The sequence below is a fragment of the Grus americana genome, chromosome 14, assembly GCF_028858705.1.
Source record: "Grus americana isolate bGruAme1 chromosome 14, bGruAme1.mat, whole genome shotgun sequence".
Taxonomy (NCBI): Eukaryota; Metazoa; Chordata; class Aves; order Gruiformes; family Gruidae; genus Grus; species Grus americana.
This window is the reverse complement of record NC_072865.1, coordinates 14,445,394-14,461,564: the sequence shown is the minus strand read 5'-3', so window position 1 is coordinate 14,461,564 and position 16,171 is coordinate 14,445,394. Positions and strand designations below refer to the sequence as shown.

Genomic DNA, 16,171 nt, shown 5'->3' with positions numbered 1-16,171 from the left:
CAATGCAAATTTCCTCTATAAGTTTGGGTTGGTTTTTTTTTTTTAGTCCATTTACATCTTTCAGACAAGAAAATTTTTTATCCTTTTCTCCATAAGGAGAGAGATCCAGTACTCAATTCTTTCAGCAACTTCCTTACTAAAATATGCCTCTCAGCACTTCATGCAAACTGCTAAATTGAACACAACGTATTTCTCAACTCAAATACCTGAAGTTAATCCTCATCCTCCATCTTTATAAGTTCAAGTAATCCAGTAAATACACAAAGATGACTTGAACAGACAAGACCTAGCAATTTCTTTCCTTGGACTTCACATGCATTTTTGTTATCTCATTTCCCAGGTATTATCAGTTGTCTGTAAGCTTATAACGTCAGTATAAATGCAATATATTCACCACGCTAAGCTTTGTATACTGTCTCTCTGCAGCACCCCTATGCAGGATATTTGTAGATACAACAACAAGAACACAGAGTTCCACATTTCACTCAAGTTCCAGTATTTACTTTTGTATTACGATGAATTCAGAGGAAATGACAGGATAAGGGAATTGCAGGTTGTATGTATCGTACTGTTCAGCTAAAAAATTTCTATAAGATTACAAAATAATCGTCTTTGAGGCAAGACTGACATTGGGCTTTGTGGTGAAGATTTAAGACTAGAACAAAGAACTATAGGTCAATTACACTATGTAATTTGATGTTGTTTTTTATCCCTGGTTCGTGAAGGACAGACAAATTCTTTAATTAAAAATTTTTATTGTGCTAAAGCGTTCTTCATTTTAGATGCAGTTAAACAGATTCTTGCTAAAACTCAAGTCTGTACAATGAACACACATACAGTGGGTATCCTCCCATCCAACTCCGACAAGTTCTGTTGTTATTCCCCTTCACATAGCATTGATCAATTACAACAGCTGCCTACAAAGATATTACAATTTAAGAGTCTCCAGCGAGCACAGCATTCATAAAATAGACATTTCTCTTAAGACACTAATCCTAGCCACAGTATGCAAACATTTAGGCAAATGCAGTCAATTTGAGTTTGACCTGAAAATCCTCTTCTGAAGATCAATAGCTGCAACATGTAGCCCCAGGATTTAAATTAGCACATGCTGAATATAGATCCCACTGAGAATACCAAAACTAACTGTACAGTCCAATTTTCTGCACTGGTTCTATATTATGTAGGCCACAGAGGAAAAAGGGGCTCTTGGCAGGATTTCTGCCATTGGTATTGAAACAACCATAACAGTGAAAGTAATTTAACACAAAACTGTAATAGTGAGATCGATGCAAAAACACATCTTTCATGATATTAGATTTCATCATCCTTATTCTCCAGTGCTTCTTCACCTTTATCTGAACTGAAGCTGCTCTGCTGAAAACAAGGTAAGTAGCTTCAGCATACAAAAAAGTCAAACAGCGCATACTTGTCAGAGTTCAAGAGTGTAACGATGTTACCAGGAGTCTGGAGCATAGTCACCTATGGCTTCTCAGTAAGGGTATGACCAAGCAGTTTTTCTAAAAATAGATCAATTTAGACAATTTCTCTAGTACTCCTACTAATTTGCATTATATACAGCATCCAAGTTCACCTTGAACAAGTAGTCCGTTGAAGTCTTCTGTAGTACATTAATTTATTGGCGATTTATTTTTCTTAATACCAGGAAGAGATTAAATTTTGTTTTTATTACCTGCAATGGAAAAACGTTACTAAGTCTGGGGTTTTCACTATTACTCCCACCACATTGAGTAATTATTTGTCTGCTGCAGGGAGGAAGGCACTAGACTCCATATCACAGGTAAGCCAGAAATTCTGACCCTGGAACATACAGTAAAATGAAGGTCTGGTTGAGATCTATACCCTCCCACGCTCTCCTGCACTGCTTCCCTTCGTGCACCCCTACACTCTTGCCATTTCTTGCTCCACTCCACATCCATCGGCAGGCCTTTTGCATCCTACACCTTTACACCTACAGCAGCCTACAGTCCTGCCAGGTAGCAGCTAAAGAACCAGGGCTCAAACCTCTGGCCAAGCCACTTGTACTCTACCACCTGTGCAGGAGACACTGCCTATCGCCTGACTAGCTGTTAAGGGGAAGCTTTACAACAGGAGAAAAATTGTAGGCGATACACAGTAGCAAAACAAAGTTCACATCTTGCAAGATCAGGTAAGCCAGCTAATTCTCTGTAACCCACACCTTCCTCTTCCCTGCTACCAAACTTTCTGTTGCCTGACCCGACATCCCACCTGCTCAGGTCAGGTTGTAAGAAACTGGGCTGGAAAGCGCAATAGCCAACAGCACGCTGGAAGTACCCCATGGGCACAGCCTTCCAACATCTGCTATGGAACACACAAGAGATGCCATTCTCCTTCCTTCAGCAAATGCAAGACTGTCATACCTTCTTTGGTTAAGTTTAAGAGGTACAAGGACGTGGTTACATCAATATCTAAGCTTACCTTCTTTTAAAGGAGTTTTTGGAGGAATATTTTCCTTGCTATCATGCTGGAAAGCTTTGGAAGGATCAAAACGCCGAATGCCCTGAATTAGACATAGTTGCTCCTGAAGATCTCTGTTGGTTTGCTTTTCTTTTGCTAGCAACGCACGGAGTTTCGAGAGATCCTAAGGAAAACATAATACTTGGAAGTTAGATTAAGAACAGGAGAAAAGCCTGCTTCATCATTTTCTGAAGTAGCCCCTTTAAGTACTGCCAAACAGACATTCATAATTATTGGTGGCATTAACAAACCAAACCCAAAGAGACAGAGGTGTAGAGAAACCAACACCGTTGTATAATTGCTGTATAACACCACTGAGCAGTACAGTAGCCTGAAACTGTCAGGTGCTGCTTTCAGCAGATAGTTTATTAAGTCTAGAATCTCCAAAAGAGGTAAGAAAAAGCAACCAAACTAAGAGTAGGGGTAGTTATTTGCACTGGTGATCCCTCTGTATATACTCAGTTGAAACTAAAACAGATTCTCTTGCTGTTTCTGGAGGCCACTGGTTTGTTCTAATCTAGCTCTTGCAGGGAATTTAAGAACCATAGACAACAAGTCATTTGCAGGATTAGTCTATAAATATTTACAGCAACAAACAAAGGAATCAAGCAAATGAATAACTTGGAGATTTCAAACTTTTCATTTCACAAACCTGCTTCAGGTGGGTATTCTCTTCCTTCAACTTCATAACATGCTTGATTTTTTGCTTCTGGTTCTGGTGGCCAAGTAGTTTAGCATATGCATCGCTTAGTTTAGTCAGCTCTTCTTGGGCTGCACCGTGCTCGTTTAAGAGAGCGCTCTTCTCTGCTTCAAATGCATCTAGTTGTTGCTGAAAGACGTATTGAATCTTTTAGAAATCATTAATTAAACATAGCTTTTTACTGAATTAAAAATCTACAAAGACAGAATAATTTGGGAAGGAGAATAGCTAATTCAAGGGAGAGTAACTTAGGAAACCGTTGCAGTTTCTAATGACTTAGAATGGGCAACGGAACACAGAACTTGAATCAACTGCATAAGTCTTAACAGATACCAATAAACATCTACTTCATAACACACCTGAAAAGGCTTAGTTTTGTTATGTAAATCTTCATATAGATTACGCCAGGTCTTTATCTCTTCTTTTAAGCTAGAGGTCACATCTTCATTTATTGTTTTCCTAGAAAGCAAGAAGTGGAGTTTCATTATGTTCATTGTTAGCTCTCAGCACTTATTCACACCAAAACTTTAGTGTACTATAATATGCAGGTTTAGTTTGAGAAAAGTCACCTTGATCTTTCCACTTCGAGTTTTCTTTTCAGATCTTCAGTTTCCTCTTCCAGTTTTTCCTGAAGTTTAGTCATTTGTGCAAGGCAAGACTCTTTTGTTCTCTCTGTTTCTGCTTCTTTTAGTGCAAGCTTTGTCTGGACTTCTAAAAGCATCCTGAGAAAAATACCATCCATCCTTAATGAACCCATAATTTTTTTTTTTTTTTTACACTAGTCTAAATCTGAAAACACAAATATCCATGATTGAAAAGCTGTTAGAAGAACCGAAATAAAGGTTTGCACAAAGCATGCTACCAGACAAGAACAATACAGAAAGCAATCAAGTCCGAGAAGTACGTTTTCAACTTCTCCTATGGGGAAAGCAAGCAGTGCTTTTGAAGCAACGAAAGACCATGTATTTCCTGTTCATGGCTGTTTAATGCCAGCAGCTTTTAGTGGAAGACATGTTAGTAGATAGACTTTACATGCAGAGGTTTGCTCAAGCAGAAACTAGTCAAGACTGTTCAGTGTAGATGTACTCAAGGGTTCAAAAACTCTACACCTAAAGCATCGCCTTCCCTCTCCAACCTCAGCTGCTTCTTATATCACCTAGGTGGAGACTAAGAATCCCTTTCCTGCCAGCAAATCAAAGAGAAAATAACTCTTCAGCTGTTTTTCTTTTACCAGCTCTAGGGGAAGCTGGGGACAATATTAAGCAGGTGGGGAAGAAAGAAAGGGCAACATCTTAAGCAGCACAGGTGTTTTGAAATAAGCTGGGGAAAGCTGTAATTGTCCTTTGGACAATGTTAATACACTGGCTATGGGTGAAAAAGACAGCTGAAGCCTTACAAAACTCTACAGAAGCATTTTATGAATCAGCAAAGAGAGAGAGTTGGGAAGATCAGAAATGCCCAGTTCAGTTTGGCCAAAACAGCATTTTCATGCAGTTGAGTAAGTCCTTTATCCACATGGAAAAAGATTAGAGCATAGTTGTTGACCCAAATCTAGCTTCAACTTCAGAAGCTCGCTAGGAACCACATTAAAAGAAGCAGGGAAGGAAATCTTCCAGCACACACACACACACACACACACTATGTTCCACAACACAACTCATGTACAGGCAGTTACCACAGTTGCCTCATACAGGTGGTTGTACGCTAGGACCTTTTAAGGCCAAACTCCCCTACTTCCTCAAATAGTCAGTTACTTGCCCACAGCAAGGGACTTTCTCATACTCTGTGCAGTGAGCTGGATGGAGAACATACACCATTAAGCTGCTGTTAGCCAGCCAGAGAAACATGTCCTCAGCTAGTAGCTTAAGACAACTTCTTGGGTGTTACTACTTATCAGCTGCACTGTGGTGCTTCATATTAGGCAGAGGGAGGACCTTTGTTTACCTCACTGCAGTCTGGTAATTCATGGACAGTTAATTGGCATCTGCTTGTGAGCAGAATTTGAGGTGACACATTCAGAGTGGTAGAGGGTGAGCTCTGTGTTAAGTATTTGTCTGCCCATGTGGATCTTATTTGTGGAGCAGTCACTGTAACTGATATTTCTGACAAAGACTATTTTCCAACATATTTCAGTTAAGTATTTTCCTTTTCCTATATGTTCCACATAAAGGAAAAAGTTAAAGCAATTGATTGAACAAATCGGTTTTCTAATGCATGTAAACTTAATTTTTGCCTGTCAATATTTTCAACAGTCTGCACTGGGAAAAAGAAGAAACTTAAGCTTACGCTAAATACCGATTTTATTTGGTAGAGCACTATGTTAAGTTCTAGTTAAGAAGGCAAGCCTTAGCAGGCATTCTTTAGCTTAAGAAAAAGTTTGTCTGTCTAGTACCTCGCATATTCTTCTTTTGCTTTATTTTTAGTGTATTCTGCTTCCTGAAGCAGCTGTAGATTATCTTGACCTATTTTTTTTAGGTTGGCAACTTCTTCTTGCAGAGAGGTGTTCTCCAGTTTAAGACTGCATATTTCTTCAGTTATTGTCTTCTTGTAGCTGGTATTACAATGCAAATAAGAAAAATCTTGTTACTTTAGACAATACACAGATTGACATGTTCATGCCTTACAAGAACAATACAAGTTCACGTTAATAAGTGTAAGAGATGTTATGATCTGGACACACGGCAGTGTTCTGACACTGATAAATCCAAAGTTTAAAAAAACCCAAAACATTTCCATAAAGCCATAAGCAGTAACACTACAACATCTTCGGCCATACAAATATTTTTTGCATATTGGTAGGTATTTTAAGCTTCAGATATAGTAGGTCTTTTGGTGTTTATTTTAAACACCGAAAGACCTACTATATCTGAAGCTTGCATTGGCAAATATCCCACTTGATCCTTTATGGGTGCCTCGCATACTTTGCGATAATGGTATCACTTTTTACATACTTCCACAACCTGAATATTTTGAGAAGAAAGATCTGCAAGAACTGTAGGAAAATAATCTCAATTTTTGAGCCTAAATAAGAAGTCTTTTTGCAAGGGATTTTAGTGCAAAGATATCATCACTAGTGTTACAACTCTGACTGCGATTCAAGAGCACTTGAGTATTCCAACTGGTTACACTTCAGAAGAAGAAACATTCAGTTTCCTGAACTAGATAGTGAGTATGTCATTACACTTGACTAGTACTCTAAAGGAATACACCAACTTCTTAATGTCATCCACTCCATCCCACAATCCTCTTCTCTAATACTGTACCAACATTCGCATACAGTGTTAAGTATCAAGGCATAGGAATATGCAGCATTTCATTGTAATCTTATTGATAATCCCTGTCCTAGAACTTAATGAAACTTAAATACCTTTCAAACTCAGCAACAGTCTGCCCAAGTTTACACAATGTATTGCTATGCTCTTCTTGGATTTGCAAAACAGCATTGCTATGCACTTCATTGATTTGCTCCAACTCAGCATTCTTCCTGAAATAAAAATTCAGTGTTCCACAGTGGAGATAAGTACATCTCAACACGTTACCAAATGCTGTTATCAGTTACAGAAGGCTTACAAAGGCAGCAATAAATTAATTGTGATAAACCAGTAACTTCAAGTATTAAAGTACAATCTTCACAGCAGATTTAACTAACCATTTCCCCCAGCCTTATTTTCCAAGATAGCTACAGAAGAGATTGAACACCTAATAGTAAGCTTCCAATACGTGAAAGGAACAAACAACTTGCTTGAAAATCTTTCCTAGTCATTGCTCTCTCCAGGGCAGAAACATCCAACATGCCTGTAGCTTACCCTTCACAGCGACATCATATTACTACAGTACTGACATTTCAAGCAAGTCTCAGCACACTGATTAAACAGTTTTAAATTAAGATGATATTAAACTGATACAAGTCACTCAGCTGGATTAGGTCTAATCAACCAACAACCAGCAAGAAACAAATTTAGATCAGGTCTCCTGAAAACCTGAATTGGGCTCAAAAACTTTGTTTATGCTGATTTAACATTTTTCCTTTCAAAGCTTTAAAACACGACAGTTTATTTCACAAACCCTTTCAACTTTACTTCCATCTGTGCAAGTTCAAGAGCTTGAGATTTGGTTTCTTGTTCCAACCGCTTCACCAACTTTTCAGCTTTCTTCTCCTTAGCATGTAATTTATTCAGCTCATTCATTGTATCACTCAGTTCTTCTTCAAGAAGACGTCTCTCACTTGTTATCTCATCTTGAAACTCTAGTAACTTCTGGTGCATTGATGCAGATGACTCCTGCATGCCAAAGTATCAGGTTTTAAAACTACCAGTACTTTTCTAGAGGTTAAAACACTAGTTTGCAGTGTTCAAATTTTAAAGCACAAGAATAAGGTCAAATCTACAGGAAAACCCAAAATACCCATCATACCAGCTATGACTGAGAGCTATTGGACCACACACAATTTCTGCTGGCCAGCACCCACTTGTACATTCCACAGATTAGACCATTATTAATACAGTCATCTCATGTGTAACCAAGTCTAATTTATAGTCTGTATTTACCTTCTCTTGCTGCAGCTGAGACACCATCTCCTCATGTTTCTGAAGCAGTTTTTGGTGTTCTTGTTCTTTTAAGCCAATTTTTTTTTTCAGGTCTTCTATTTCAGCATTCATACTCATGAATTTTCCTCTGCTCTCAGACAACTCTTTCTCTGCATAGAGGAATTAGGATTATAACACAAATTCCCTTCTCTGTCTTCCAAGAATTACAACATTTATTCTTCATAGTACTTCCATTCTAGCTTTAAAGTTAGAGAAGGGGAAAAAACTGAACAAGAAGCCCAAAACAAAACCACATCTTTAACCCATCTAGAAACTCCTCAAAATTGGCTTAAAGTACATCACTTTAAAAATAATTTTAACAGTGGGAATCTTTGGATCAAGCAATTAGCCTTCATCAGAACAGCAGTATGGCTGGGGAAAAAACAATTAAATTACTTCCCCAAAGCTTCTTCCACATAATACCAACACATAAAAGCCAAGCAGTTACACAGAGAACCGAGTACCCGTGTCAGGCTGCAAGGTTGCCGATTTTGGTGGAGAGGAGGGGGAAAGAGGTGAAGAAGGATTCCTAGACACATTCCCAATACCTCAATGAACTTGTGCACAAGCTGCTAACAGTGGATTGAGGCAATATCATACTGCTTCTCAATGAAGAGTGAGGAACAAGTCATTTGTGTTCAGCTGTCAGATTAAAGCCATTCCTACTATGCAAACAATTTTCATTTCTGTACTGTCTACCTTAGTTACCCTCCATGGAGACAGAAATTTAGACTTAATAGATGTCAGATTCAGGGTAGTTTCCATACTGTTCGAAACATGCCTAGCTGTTTTCAGCTGGAGCTCAGAGACATGACTTAACTTGGAACAAACCAATCTAAATTGATATTTTAGGACCTGAGATCCTGTAAGACATGTCAGTGATCCCACATGTGTGAAGAGCATACAAGCACTACCAGTTACCTTTTTCTTGTTCAAGCATTTGACACCTTTCATTAAGTTCTTCTATCAGTTTAAACGATTCTTCCTCTTTTGTTTTGAGGGTATCCCTCAGCATCTTGATATCTTGGTCCTTCTTTATCAGTGTCTTCTCCATCTGGGCAACATCTAGTTTGTATTTCTCAACTGTTTCTGCAACAGTGCTGTTTGAGAAAATTCAGGTATTTGTTACCACTGAATTTTGTTTGTACGCTTACACTTCAGCACAAAAAGAAGAATGCATAGGACTGTTGTTTCTAACAGGAAAATTGCCTTCACCTACTTCGGCTGACGCAAGTTTTTCCACATTAAGACAGGTGAACTACAATTAAAAGCAATTTAAACATTGTTTAAGTTTCTTTTAAAACAAAACATCTCAATCACACAAATAAAATAAAAAAGGTTTGATAAAACCAGAATTAGTCACTATAATTGATTTACAGGTGACTGTTACATGCAGGTTTTTTTTACAAAGCTGAGTTTTGACAGAAGAGCACAAACATTAATAAACCAGATTTTACAAGAATAAGCAGAATCTTATGATATATATAGTCAGTTAATGAAAAATCTCTTAATGAATAATCTCTTATTGAGTTAATTGACAGTGTTGGGGGGGACAAAGAGTGAACTGGTTTAAATTTAAACACTTTTGTATTTTCACAATGTTCTGAACTAGGGACACAACGCTGTGAAGACTGATTAGTTTCAATCAGTTACAAGCCACTGGATTAGTAATATTATAATCAGACTGATGCTCACACCTACTTAATTCATCACAACTCTTAAATGCAATAGAGTATTGCAAAGTTCACTGGAAGCCAAGATTGAGGTGGGTTTTTTTCCCCCCCCCGTACTGTACATTGTTCCTACTTTACAGGAAAAGGAATGAGCTTCATTTATGTACAAATAACTTGGGCTAAAAACATGATTTCAGGACCCTGATTCTCTATAGCATCACTTAGCCCAGAAAAGAACAGAGCCATTTAGAAAGATCATTAAAATAATATCTTACAACTCCTTTCCATTCTTTCCACTGTATGGAAAAATATCCAATTTCTCCCCTCGCCCCCCATTTTAAGACTGTTAAATAGGATAGTTGCCAAGGTTGTACTTCACCAGTCATAAGCGAGGGTTACTCTTACTGCCTTTTAACTTACCCAGTCCAATTCAAGAACATTTGTTGTTACCTGAGCTCTGTAATATATTCCAGGAGTTTTTCAGTGTCAGACTTTTCTTCAACTTTCTCTCTCTCAGTAGCAGACCTACAACAAGGAATTTTTCATGATGGCTGTATTTAAACAAATCAGAACTACTTGTAAACTATTTGTTTACAGATAAGCAAGTAAAAGTGACCATTGCATCACAACTTGGTAGTAATACATACTTTTCATAATCCAGTTTGGCTGACAAACTGGTATTGGCTCTAAGAGGTGATTCTACCTTATTTTGATACTTGTTCCATATGGTCTTCTCATTTGTAGTAAAGAAGCCAAGCCATGTTCTGCCACAAGCAGGTTTTCTAGAACAGCTGCATTAACTCGACAAATTATCATTGCCTCCCTTTGTGAATTGTACTACCTGCGTTATTTGCTTTGTGTATTTTAACTCTAAATTACGTATAACAACTCTGCTAGTATTTGAGCACTTGGATGTTAAGTAAATGCAGAAAGCATAAGGATGCTGCAGTGCCACTCATGCAAAATTGACATAAAATATACCTTACAAGCTCATCCTTAAGTTGCCATCCTCAGAAATAGCCTGTATGTTAGTACACCGTTCCTGTACAGCAAATGACATTAGTTGGGCAGAATAGAAAGTATAGAATTGGAACTCACTCTCTTCCTACATACAGCTGTTTCAGCCAAGACACTTTGCAGTTGCCTTTCTTCAGAGAATGAAGCAACTTTGAAGGCACCACAACTGCTCTTCTATACACTTAGCTGGTGAACACACTTGTCTTCATCGAATCCGTGTCAACTGCCTGGCTACTGAATTTGGATCTCAACTCCTGGTCCAATGCTTTTTCATTCTTGCTTACCCCTAACTTACTAGTGTAAAGGGCCAGACACTGAAGTAACCAATCTGCATGAATGTCTTGCTCCAAGATGAACAACAACTCTGTTCAAGATACATCTTCCCTCCCCACCCTACATCCAAGAAAACTGTACCCATACCACATTGGAAGACAAAGGGTTGAGATGGTATGATTTCTCTTTTAGAAAAAGGTTAGATACACTAGAGAAACAGTATTTTGTATGTTTATTTTATAATACTACAGCAGTTCCTAAAACTTCATTCCATCAGATTTATTCCAGGTCACAAATACCAATAATTTCTGTTCCCTGTAGGGACACAGCCTGTACTTTCCCTAAACTACATGGTTACTATAAGGTATAAACATGTAGGCACAGCTAGATGACAAAACGTCATTCATCTAAGTCAATTCCCTTCCTTACTACTTACAGTTTTTCTTCTAACTGCGCTACTTTTCCTTTTGAATGCTCTAGATTCCTTTGCACTTCCTGCAGCTTCATTTCCATGTTTTCCTGCTTTGCAAGTGCAGTCTTAAAAAAAAAAAAGAGACAAATATTACCACCAAAATGAGATTTAGTAAGAAAAATTCATTGTCTAAGAGACAAGGGTTAATGGAAATTAATTCATAATTACAATTTAATGATAGCACTTGTTACTAAGCTAAATGTGATTCAAAGTATTCGTCTATAAAGACATTAGTCATTTGTTAAAACAACCACCACCACCCGCCGAAACACACAAACGTGTAAGAGCTTCAAACTATGCTTAGAACTACTAGTGTTCAAAGCAATTAATAGTCTGACCAGCAGATTATTATTTTAACAGAGGCATTTCTAGGCTTCCTTACTTGAACTCACATTTACTCTGCACATCAACAGCAAAATCAAGAACATTTGTTGTTTGATCTTTCCTTCTCTATTTTCACTCTACAGAAAGTAGAGGAAACTACCAAGTTGAGGACAGAAACAAAACATGATCTGCAGTTCTGTTCTAAGCTCTTCATTGTCTGTTCTGAACAGCTCAGAATTACTATCCTATGCAGTGCAAGTGGTCTTACCTTTTCCTTAGCATCCCTCTTGTTTCTGAGCTTCATTAACTCCACGCATAGGCTGCTCATTTTCTTCTGCATACCATCTTCAGACAGCTTAGAGATGAATATAAAACCACTAAGCACAACTCCTTCATATGAATTACTCTTCCCACAACCTTTTAAGTGTCCCACCGCCACCCGCAACACTGATCTCTACCTGTCCTTGCGACGAATGTTAGCAAGTCCCACTCTGTGGAAAGAAGCACACAAGATCCCAAACCAGACACACTCCATCCCTGTGTCAATGAAGGGGCACGGGGGATGTGAAAACAGATGCTGATCAGCAACTAAATTTTCCTCTTGCCCAGGGAGCTTAATAACAGCAAAAGCAAAGCAAATATACATTTGTCCAAATACCTTTGACTTTAGTAGTTCATTGGTTCTTGTTAGGTCCAGAAGCTGTTTTTTTAGGCATGCAACATTTGCCAAAAGAGATGTTTTCTCCTGAACTGCAGCACTCAGCTTTGCTTCAATTTTAACAAAATCCTCATCCAGAGCCTGAAGTTTTTTGTCCTGCTCTCCACGCTCTCTCACTAATGCACGAATCTAAAACAAAAGAGGTATTTTCTTTATTTCCTACTATTATTCTTCTTAAATAACATCATTAGTTTATGCCTGTGGTTTTCTTGGAGAGGCTAAGTATCCAAACTGTATTAACTTTCATTCAGAATATATATCTTCAACTCTGTCATTCACAGGAAAGGAGATAACAGAATCACTACAATTCTCTATCATTACACACCACAGATTCACAGTCCTAGCATTTCATCTGACTTATTTTATGTTACAGAGCCGGTACCACATGTTAGAGCTAGAATAGTCTTAGCTTCAACTTGCAACAGACACCAACTCTCCTCTTTGGCTGTGGAATAGAAAGACAGAATGTGACATTTGAGACACATGAAGCATAGTTAGTACTCAGAAGTGTACTGATAAGGAAAAGCTAGCTGCCTCAAACTTTAATGTTACATCAATTATTAAGCAAAAATCTCAGCAAACAGTTGTTAAATAGAACCTTTTCAGGGTAGAGAAACTAGGACTTGGTTCTCTTTTTAAAAAGAAACAAATTGGCTGCATAGGTGTTGACAATCAGTAGGAATTAATATAATTCCATTAACAAACTCAATGTTTCCTACATACCATAACATCTGATAATCTCTGCTCTGCACAGAGCTGTTTGCAAACTACTTGTATGCTATGTTATGCAAAAGAGGCTAATTTTGCCAGCTTGTATTTTTTTATTATGGTAAGTGGGAAACATATTACAGGATTGCACTCACATAATGTATTCATACCTCCTTCTCCAGTGTCTTCTGTTTCTTTTTCTCTTTCATAAGGATAAGATCTTTTTTAGGCTTCAGAGATTTATTAGCTGGCTTTTGAAAACAGAGATATTAGAAATATTTAAACTGATCTCTAGCTGCATACTGTTTAATAGCACAGTTAAATATAAGAGTGGATGCCTTCATATAGACAATACTATTAAAGACACACACACAAAAAAAGCAGACATCTCTCTCCCACACATAAGGAAGACAAGTATCACGTTATGATGGGTTTTACCATTGTACTTGTCATAAGCATTTCTCTGAATGGACAGCTCATAACCACTGTGACAGGAAGGAGAGATTTGAGATATTAGCACCACCTAAACTCTGTAAAAACACACTTTAATCTCTTCACCACGGGTTTGTTTGCAGAATTCATCCTATATCATGAGTAGTAGTAAAATAAATTAGTAAGTCAGGGTTATAGTTTTTCAATGCATATTGCACTGAGCAGCTATATATACAATAGCATCCCCTCTTTGTTTCTTCCACCACTAGGTTTCTGCTTTGCCTTGTCCACTGTATGAAAACAGAAACATGATCATCTTAAAGATAAGCAGCTGCACCATAGTTATATTGCAAGCAAGAAGCAAAATAACCCAACATTGTAACAAAGACAACAAGCCACTCTGTGGTCTCAAGTAATCATCACATTATTCCCAAAGACACTGCAATTTCATTTTTCCTTCTTAGTTACTAAGGAATACAGGCACCATAATATGTTTCATAGTTTACTCAGGTAGGCTAATAGCAATTGTATAAACAGGCTATACGATTTAACTAGTCACAATGAGGTTTAGCTGGAATTTAACAGTGCTACAGACACCACAGAAGCGTCTTACTGTTGATCCAAGAGATGCGAGTCTCCTTGTAGTTACAGGGGTAGATGCACTCATCTCACTGTTCAGATTTGTCTCACCTGCAGAAGGATGCAGAAAAGCACGGTGAAGGAAGAGAGCGTGCATGCACATGGTGAGGGAAATTTAACCGAACTAGACAAAGTTAATTGGCTTTTTATACAAGACAGAATGTCACCTGATTATTAGGCTATCCACTTCACAACCCAATGCCAGGTGCTTTCTTACTGCAACCAGGTAGTTCAGTATTAGTCATCTGAGCCCTTGACAGAGTTTAGAGAGACTACCAGATGACAGACAGTTTTGAGAATTCAGCTTCTGACAAGCTTCCCCCCCTATCCAGACCCATGCAGTCAGTTTTCAACTAAGGGATACTTTATATCTGAAAAAAACCATGAAAATATCATCCAAAACAAGGTTAATAAAGTAGTTAAATCATTTATTTGATCTTCAGAGGTCCCCCTAATTAGCAGAAGTCACATATAAAACTATTCTTGGAAGATTCAGTTAGACATGTTTTTACAGCTGCTATCCCCTTGAGCTGGAAGGTAGGCAGTGAGCCCCTGCACCAGAAAACAAACTTCTAAACCAGAACAGAGCAGTAACAGCACGTAAGCATTAACAGCAGTAGCATTCAAAGATATTATACCATTCTGTTCTGTGCAACTTTTAGGACTACTTACTCTTCTGTTTCCTAACCCGTTGACATGTTTCAGAGAGCAGAGAACTTTTCAGTGCATCTGAAGATTTAACATCATAGGATCCTCGCAGAGGGGTACATACTAGAAGTAAGATTTGCAAAACAGCAGAGAACTATTAAGGTAAATGATAGAGTTTTCAATTTCAATGAGTTGGGGCTGGTAACCCATCTAAGTTAAGTCTGCTTTAAAAAAGAAGAGAACCTCAAAAACAACCAACAACTAGAATCTTAGTTCTCCTCATCCTCCCCATACACATGAAGAAAATACACAGCACACATGGTGGGAGAAAGGCTTGGTTTATTACACCACTAATAAAACTAGAAACTGATTTACATATACAATATTGCAAGGCATCTTATTAGTGATAGCAGTGGATTAACTTCCATAAACAAAGCCTCCAAACAATCAGAAGAACTTAACGCTAATTAGTGAAAAAGCCAGTCTAAAGTGTTAAAAGACAAAAAGCCAACTTAACTGGTTTGCTTTTTTTTTTAAAATGTCATATTCAAATTTAGAAGAGACTACTTAAATGTTATTGAATGCCAAACTTCTCCTCCAAAAAATGAAGTTACTTAAACTTGTATAATTTTTTTTTTAAATTTAAACAATTTTAAGGCAAATAGCAGACAGAAACAAGATGGCTACAAGTTCTTCATACAATTATCACTGTAGTCAGGTAATCTTAAGCCCAGTAAACACTTATCTACTCACTTCAGCTTTCTGCAAATGACAGCAATTTCATTTAATGTAGGAATAGGTGACAGCAGCAGAGGGGCATTCAGCTACTTTTACATTAGGAAATACTCTCACAGTAGCAGTACTTCAGTTTTGACTAGTTCTGTACGTTTCTCTTGTACTTTCGTATCACAGAAGCCTAGCAAATAGTAGTCTGTCACTGTTTTATTTACTGTATACATACGTAAATATTCACTGCTATATTTAGTAGCCATTTACCTACGACCAGAATTCGAGTCGAAATCAGAATTTTTTTTCCTCCAAAGGAAACTGCTGCAAAGGCTTGGACAAGAGGTCCTCCAACACACCGTTCCGGGCAGCTCCCCTCACAGGGGGAAGTATAAGCAAGAGGACTAGGACACTGAGGTAGTCCCTCTTCAGTCAGACACCAATCCCTCTTCCCTCAGACACCCCTACCAAGAGCTAAGGCTCTCCCTTTCCCCCACCACCCGCTCCCAGCGGAAGAGAGGAGACCGCCGCGCACGTACCGGAGCTCTCGTTGAAACGCCGGAGCGGAGCCCTAGAGAAAGCCATGACCACAGCCCAGGGGTAACGCGGCCTCCTCAGCGTTCAAAGGGACTAACGGCCACCACCACGCGCCCCGGGTAGCCAATCACCTCCTCCCGTTCGAGGCTCGCTCAGCCAATCAGCGCCCCTCGAACGGAGCACGCGCACCTCCCTCTCAGCGATACGCTCGGGGGCGGG

General features: G+C 38.4%; 1 protein-coding gene across 1 annotated transcript; it reads right to left on the bottom strand.

Annotated features, from left to right (window-relative positions):
- Nucleotides 1-536: 536 nt before the first annotated feature.
- Nucleotides 537-16,136, bottom strand: HMMR (hyaluronan mediated motility receptor). Its single transcript, XM_054841655.1, has 18 exons — nucleotides 15,955-16,136; nucleotides 14,714-14,812; nucleotides 14,016-14,092; nucleotides 13,141-13,221; nucleotides 12,203-12,391; nucleotides 11,813-11,899; nucleotides 11,185-11,285; nucleotides 9,909-9,983; nucleotides 8,707-8,885; nucleotides 7,747-7,895; nucleotides 7,265-7,479; nucleotides 6,567-6,683; nucleotides 5,592-5,750; nucleotides 3,769-3,921; nucleotides 3,559-3,658; nucleotides 3,152-3,328; nucleotides 2,461-2,623; nucleotides 537-1,693 (listed from the first exon to the last, which is right to left on the bottom strand). The coding sequence occupies exons 1-18, from the start codon at nucleotides 15,998-16,000 to the stop codon at nucleotides 1,674-1,676; spliced, it is 2,187 nt and encodes a 728-aa protein (XP_054697630.1). The 5' UTR covers nucleotides 16,001-16,136; the 3' UTR covers nucleotides 537-1,673.
- Between the last annotated feature and the right edge of the window lie 35 nt (nucleotides 16,137-16,171).